Here is an 8225-nt window from a genome sequence, read left to right as displayed (position 1 = left end):
AATTATAAAACAAAGGAGATCTTTCAATATACTGAAAAGCGGCTTATTGCAGATACCTCTATTCATCTCAACTGTGATCTGCCTCTTCTGGGTACAATTATTGGGTAATTATTATTATTATTACAATGAATTAGCCCCAAATGGGTATTTACTGTTCTCATTAAAGGTCATGAAAGCCGGTGCGTTGAAATATTAAATCACGTTCTTTGCTTTCCACACAGTTTAAAAGCTTTCACAATCACTAATAATAACCAACTTCCTATAAATTATACAGCCACCCCAGGGGTAACTAATTTTTATTGCATAAATAAAACATCAAACATTATTGAAAATTGGTGATAGACAATCCAGTGAATGTACAGTGTGCGCCTCTCACAGACGTCCTGAAAGCAAGAGAACAAATGTAGGTTTCCGCGGTCTCAAGATGAACTACACCGGTGAATGAGTTAGGATTAGTTTAACTGTGAACAAATAATGGGGCTACAAGCAATACGCTGACAGAGCAAAGGAGTCTGTAAGAAAGAGCACAATGATATGGAGAATGGAAGGATCCACTGGGGAGGATCTTCTTGTATCTAATCAGTTTTCGGTCACTCAACTGCAAGGTGCTGCTCTCCCGGCTGTACACTGCATACCAGCTGCTTCTGTAAAAGAAGGATATATACATAAATACAGTGTGTGCTGCTATACCCAGAAGATATCTTTATCTGTATAACAGCATTGTAATCGATTGTTTTCTAAGAAACATGCATGTTGTTTTAAAAAATAAACTTTGTATTGTAGCCACAAAGGGCTAAAACTAGGCCAGCAAATCACTCGTAGCTATACACTCAACTGAGCAACACTCACTTTATAGGACTTTTACACAATAAATCACTGATATATTGACCCCTAATGCAGCGCTTTATTCCCATCACATATACTGTATAAAAATACAGTATATATATATACAAGACACATATAATAGTGCAGAGAAAGATAAACACACAAATGATTGGATAGGACTGTCCCAACTATCATGGTTGTAATAGTCCTTTATCCTCTGTGTTCTATCACATCAGTATGTGTCATAAATGTCTTTCAAAAGCAAGTTCTTAATCTGACTCCATTTGCACACCGACCCGATGCACGTTTCACATGGGCTGTGATTTTCCAGAATACATTTTTATACAGTATATGTGACCAAAATGAAGTGCTGTATTAGGAGTCAATAATCTCATTGTGGTTATTTATTGTGTCGGCAGTTACAACCTTATTGTGGTAGTTACTCACACACTATTTAAGGGTCCGATTGGTTCCCTTATTCACGTCTACCATTCACATGGTTTCATAAATCTGTATGTGCAATACAGCTTATTGTTATCCATTCTTATTCCGTGCAACATTTTTTCTGTGTTTTTAACCATGTATTTATGTGCAAATATTATTATATTATGATGAAGATCGCATGAATGGGGTATTTTTTCCTACCTAAAAGAGATAAAGATGATTAAAGCCCTCCAAAGCATTTGTTTACTGTGGCTACACTGGATGCTTAAGTTTTTTTTAACAAAACGCATGGTTGCCTGTTTTCTTTTTTTAAAGGTGTCAATCACGTGAATTATTCATCTAATCCCATAGGCACTGTTATTCCCAGGATAGAGTGACCCTTTAAATGCATCGTATGAGTTTACCACTTATTTATTGTGTTTGTAAATCAAAAAGTGACCAAATAATGAGGGAGTATTTATTCTGCCGTGTGGTACGAGTTAGTTTGGTATTTTACTATTGAAAATCCAATTAGCAACACATATCTGCAATGCAAACCAATAACATCGTTCACCTATGCAATATATTTTCTATGTGTAAGGGCAGAACATATTGCATATTAATACTCCGAATTTCTAAAATCAGAAAAAAAAGCTTAATAGTATATTATTAAGTATGTGATCTCTATGAAAAGACAATGGGGACTATTCATTAAACTGCAATAGTGTTGATCGGGGCAGTATAGTACAGAAACTTCCATGTGATAGTGCCTAGATCGGCATTATTTCGCATTTACGAAATAACCCCAATCAATTGATGACCCATCTGGCAGTAAATGGGTTGGGGATTATTTATTCACCTTCTTTAAATGTATCTTTGTGTCTGCTTTGCCATTCTAACTGTGCCTCTCGTCTATCTTTCTTGTTTTCATCGCCCCCTAAGCAGTGCTAAGAACATAGTTTAAAAAAAAAAACCATATCAATGTAAGAAAGATTTAACACCCAGTGTGTGAAAAATAGAAAATGTATCTTGGTTTCTTTGTGTCCATTTGAATTGAATATTATCTGGCAAATACCCATTATTTCTCTCATCTGATTAGACTCCCATCTTTTTTTAAAATTATTATAGAAATAAACAGCTCATCCTTAGTTTCTTTTTCTATTTTTTTGGTATAAGTGACATGGTGCATGAGGATTAATATATAGAGAATACAGGGTAAAATGCAAAGAAGATCCGAAAAGAATCCCCCACTAGTTGCACTCTATGTTTCTTTTACAGGTATTGTTCGGACTAGTAGTGCATGCATATTCTCAGTATATGTAATGGCTTACCGTCGTAGCTAAATCAAAAACCCAGTTTAAAATAAAAACATTAACATTTTATTACATCAAATTATAAGTGACTCTGTGGCTTTATTTACAGTGTGTATTGTTTAAAATCCCTATAGGTATATTGAAGGCTTAAAGCTCCAAATATAGTGATATAGACTTGTGAACACATATATATGTGTGTCTACGGTTTGGTAGCTAATGTCTAATTAGACATCTCAAAATATGGTAAGTATTTTTCTAGGTGTAGAGTATATATGTACACTTAAATGGCTATTTATATATACTGAGGCTACTTTCTCCTGTATATAATCATATACCATAGAACTATGTATACTCATGCTACTGGGTCTGACAATGTACTTTTGACCTAAGACAATAATTTCGTATACACTGTCTGTAACCAATTGCGGATAGCTAAAAGTATATACAGGGAACAAGGTATACTATAACAGCATACTATATGCTATATCTGAGTCCTCCTATAGGGATTTTAAACAATACACACTGTAAATAAAGCCACAGAGTCACTTATAATTTGATGTAATAAAATGTTATTGTTTTTATTTTAAACTGGGTTTTTGATTTAGCTACAACGGTAAGCCATTACATATACTGAGAATATGCATGGACTACTAGTCCGAACAATACCTGTAAAAGAAACATAGAGTGAAACTAGTGGAGGATTCTTTTGGGATCTTCTTTGGATCTTACCCTGTATTCATCTTTTTTTGTCAGTAAAATTGCCATATTGTTTAACAATCTAGATATTTACCATGTAAACGTTCCAGTTGTGAAATCTGTGCTGGATTTGGCAGAAATTCTCTGTTTTTGAGTAAACTTCACAGCTCTGTGGCATATATCTACAAGTGCCTGTTTGAGCTTCTTATTGTAGAAGATCAGAACCGCAGAGTGCAGAAACGGATAGGCAGAAGTCAAAATAGAGAGGAACACCAACCAAGGACTTCCAAATGGCAGCACCCTTAAAAATATCACAGTCATGCTACTGAAACAAATGATTTTTAGAAAAAGGAAGAAGACCATACTTTTTACTACTCTGAAGTGAGTGTCCAAGCTGGGGCTTCTAATGCTCATGCCGCTGCTTCTCATCTGTCTGGTGTGCATCCAAAGCGATTTAATTAAAAGGAAAGTTGCAACACAAAATATGGTGAATGGCAGCGAAGTTCCTAAGCCGTTCACAATATCCTTGTTGGTATGATCTTGCACCACAATAATATCTTGCACAGTGCTGTTTTTCAAGAGGCTGTTTGTTGAATTATTGCCATTCATAATATACCAGCAAAAGGGGAGACTGGAAGCCAGAGAAGTTAGCAAAGATGCCAAAAGTAACCATGGAACTATTTTGTTGATCCGGACTTTCACATAGATCAATAAGGGATGGTTGTAGTTTGTGATTTTAATGCAGTAGTATACACATAGCATAGTGGCAAACCAGAGACTGGAGAAGTTCAGAAACATTCTTACAGCCACAAAAATGACATAAAAATACATCTGCGAATATAGTACAGGTAAATATATACGAAATATATTATGCAACATAATACCCCATTGGTAAAAAAATCTGGACAACCCCAGACACATCAAGATTGTGTCACTGGTACCCAGGCGCTTAAATGTCATCCATTCCATGCAAGTTGTTGCCACAATAAATGAATTTAGTGTAATCCCTAAAATAAACTCAATCCACAGCAGGACTAAGAAACACATACGCAGAGGGAAATCCATTGTCTTGCCTTTGACCTTGATTGTTCTTCACAAATCACTAGATTTGAAACTCTGACACGAGATACCGTCAGTGGCTGAGACAGACAGACTTTGGTTCCCACTTAAGCTGCCCTCACTGTTATATAGAGCTACCAAGCCTTGTTATTTACATTACCCACGCACATTCTGGGAGTTAGTTTGATTATGATGCAAATCTACAATTGTGGATTGGAGGTTTTGCATGAGGTGTATGTTACACTTGAGTTAGCATTAGGTATTTTTAAAGATGTATTACAACCACAGCCATCACTCTTTATTTGTTTGCTTTCAAGTTAATATCTTCACTGGCTCCCATATTTTTTTCATTCAAATAAATAGAAAAGGTACATCCTTGGTTCATGTCAAAAAGTTAGGGCATCTCTTGATTCTCCACCCAATAACCCTCCATCACTCCTCCATCAACTCCCACCTTCTCTGTTTAAATGTTAAGCTCCACTGAACAATTGCTGAATCATTATGTTATATCGTCATAGTAGATGAGGTTGAAAAAAGACATACGTCCATCAAGTTCAACCTATGCTAAATTTATACGAAAGATTCTTTATCGTATATTTGTACTTAGAGTATATTGATTCAGAGGGAGGCAAAAAAAACCACAGTGAAGTATCATCCAATGATATCTCATAAGGGAAAAAATAAATTCCTTTCTGACCCTAAATGTTGGCAATCAGATTACTCCCTGGATCAACATCCTTCCCATGTTTACTTTTTTGTTTATCCCTGTATACCTTTCCTTTCTAAAAAGATGTCCAACCTTTTTTTGAAGATATCTAGTGTATTTGCCATCACACTCTCCATGGGTAATGAGATCCACATTTTAACTGCCCTTATCGTAACAAACCCTTTCCTTTGTTGCTGGTGAAAACTCATTTCCTCCCACCTTAAGGAAGGAACCTGTGTCGTTGGTACTGTCATTGGGATGAATTATTTATTTATAAAATGTTTTTCCAGAAAACATTGGAAACATTGACAGTTACCCCTCGTTATCAAGTGTGTCCTGGGTACATAGTTAGGATGAAAATAGATATTTTGATGGCTCTATGCATTGTCCCCAAATATTTGTGTATAGTTATCAAATCCCCTCTTAGATGCCTCTTTTCTAATGTAAACAAATCTAATCTACTGTAGCTATTCTCTCATCATAAAGCAGATTATCCATCCCTTTTATTAATTTGTTTGCTCTTCTGTGCACTCTTTACTTCCATAATGTCTTATCTATGGAGTGGTGCCCAAAAGTGTACTCCATATTCATGTTGTGGTCTTATTAATGATTTATAAAGGGGCATAATTATGTTTACTCCCCTGCCATCCATTGCCCGTTTAATGTAAAATAAGATCTTGTTTGCCTTTGCAGCTTTTGCATGACTTTGGGCACTATTGCTAAGCCTGCTGTCTACAAGTACTCCTAAATCCTTTTCCCTGAAGGATTCTCCTAATTTTACCCCATTTAATTTGTATGTCCCCTGCTTATTCTTTTCTCCCAAATGCATAAACTTACATTAATTGTATTAAACCTCATCTTCAATTTACCTGCCCAAGTTTCCAGTCTATCCAAAATCTTCTGGAGAGAAATTACATCCTGCTCTGATTCTACACCCTTACACAATTTAGCGTCATCTGCAAAGATGGAGACTTTTCTCTCTCTTTTCTCTCTATAAATAAAGACATACAATACAATATGCCAACCTCAAGGTCATTATAAAATAAGTTAAAAAGCATGGATCCTAGTACCGATCCTTGAGTACTCCGCTCACATCTTTAGCTCAACCTAAAAAGGTTCAATTTATGACAACTCTCTGTTGTCTGTCCTTCAACTAGTTTTGAATCCAAGTGCATATATTATTACTGTGTCCAATTTGCTTTATTTTGTACACTAATCTGGTGTGGAACCATATCAAAAGCCTTGTAAAATCTAAGTAGACCACATCAACTGCATAACCCCGTGACGGTGACTTGTACCCATGCCAATAATAAAGGTATTATGCCCGGCTGGATACCCCTGAGCTAAATTGGGAAGGTTGAAGTGTCAGCTCTGCAACCCAGTTATGGCATGTGAACTGTATTATAATAAAAGATGCACCTGTATGTGTGTTTTACTTTTCCAGGAGTGCCCACCAGCATAGATTCGCAGGGCGTTAGTTTCAGGGATGATTTTACGGTAAAGTGTTGTCAGGGTGTGTTTGGGTAGAAGGGGGCCAGATTTGCTGGTTACCCTGAAACATGTACCCAGGAATCCCCCCAGATTCCTGGACACATGAAGACACAGACCACCGGACAAAATCCTCCCTAGAAAGCAGTTTGTGGCTCACCGCCAGATCTATTTGCTACAGCACAAACCAGAACAGTAAGACCGGGCAGGGGAGAAATCCCAGTCAAAAGGTTCCCCGGTATAAGCCCAAACCCCCAGAACCCAGTGTGGGGTTCAGAGTATCTCCCACCAGGTATAAGGTGGCGAGAGTAACATACATTCTGAGTTTATGATGTCTAATGTAAAACTGTTTTACCTGTAAGTTAAAGGGAGAAAATGTTTCTAAGTCCGGCACTTAGCAGAGTAGAAAGCGACTTTTTGCTAACTTTTGTTAGGAAGCTCCTAGCGTGCTGAAACTTGCTGTGAGCACCGTTCAGGGAGAAACATATGTAACAGGTTTCCCCCCCCCCCCCAATCGCAGATTATACTGTGGGAGCGGAGAAACATACAGTGTTACCATAGGTGTGTGGTGCGTTACCTGCTGGCTCACAGGAGGGCTGAGCTTCCACCACGTGGAACCTGGGGCACTTATACTAGGGGTACTCACTTACAACGATGCAGCGCCTCCACCTGCGATTGCTGCCACCAGAGGGGGAGTGGTTCCTCGCAGGACAATCACTAATAATCAATACACACACACAGTGATATATAATAACTAATACTATTTACTTAGGAACATAAGATAACACATATCATGACAGGTACCAACATAACCGGTGTCCCTCTCTCGAGGAGACACTTACCACTGCGTCGCACAGGATGCTTTCCCAACACCAGGTGATCCCACCCAGTGTCCTTAGAAGCCCACCCAATTTCCCGCACTCCTGCAGAGAGAATGTGGGTGACTGCGCAGTCACAGTTACACTAAGGGCCCGTTGGTGCACTTATGACTGTATGGTACCTGCCGAGCACTCCGGTGCTCGGATCAGCAACAACTTCGCAAAGGGTCAGACGTGTGATGATTCCGTCTGATCCCAACCTGGAGATATTCTCTGTGGACCCCAACGTGGGTCCGAACTCCGTCTCTGGAACCGCAGCGTCCGCTGAGTCCCTATCTGATAGTATAGCAACGTGACACACACTGCACTATAGGCCGTCCCTATAGCACAGCATCCTTAAGTGGCTTAAGGTAAACTCCTAGGGCATACAGGGCTGCCTATCCTATGCAGGTAGGTCTTGTACCCACCCTACTCATAATACGGGCCCTGGGCCATGGCTCCCCGGATTGGTTACCGCTATGAACCCCCCAGTTGCCTCATACTATGCGCAACGCGGACCTGGGCTATGGCTCCCTGGATTGGGTACTGCTATGAAACCCCCCCCCCCAGTGCCTCACGCCACTTGCAACACGGACCCTGGGCTATGGCTCCCCGGACTGGTTACCGCTATGAACGCCCCAGTTGTCTCATGCCACTTACTTCAACTAATGCCTGCCGCAACGCTCTGCAGACTAACACTCAGCCCCCTAATCCCTTTCTATTCCCCAGCTATAACTACAGGGAGTGACAGGGTCCCTAACCTGAGGCTATCCCTGGCAACACTCACTAACCTGGTGGGGACTCAGGACTAACTTGGACCTTAGGGCCGCTGGCCTAGTGCAGGGAGTCCCTGACTCC

The 8225-nt window shown here is 39.4% G+C and overlaps 1 protein-coding gene across 1 annotated transcript; it reads right to left on the bottom strand.

Annotated features, from left to right (window-relative positions):
- Positions 1-3347: 3347 nt before the first annotated feature.
- LOC142492461 (taste receptor type 2 member 40-like) lies at positions 3348-4088 on the bottom strand. Its single transcript, XM_075595097.1, has one exon. It carries the CDS (start codon positions 4086-4088, stop codon positions 3348-3350), a length of 741 nt encoding a protein of 246 aa, XP_075451212.1.
- Between the last annotated feature and the right edge of the window lie 4137 nt (positions 4089-8225).

This window comes from Ascaphus truei, chromosome 4 (genome assembly GCF_040206685.1).
Source record: "Ascaphus truei isolate aAscTru1 chromosome 4, aAscTru1.hap1, whole genome shotgun sequence".
Classification (NCBI taxonomy): domain Eukaryota; kingdom Metazoa; phylum Chordata; class Amphibia; order Anura; family Ascaphidae; genus Ascaphus; species Ascaphus truei.
This window is presented reverse-complemented; position numbering and strand designations above follow the sequence as displayed.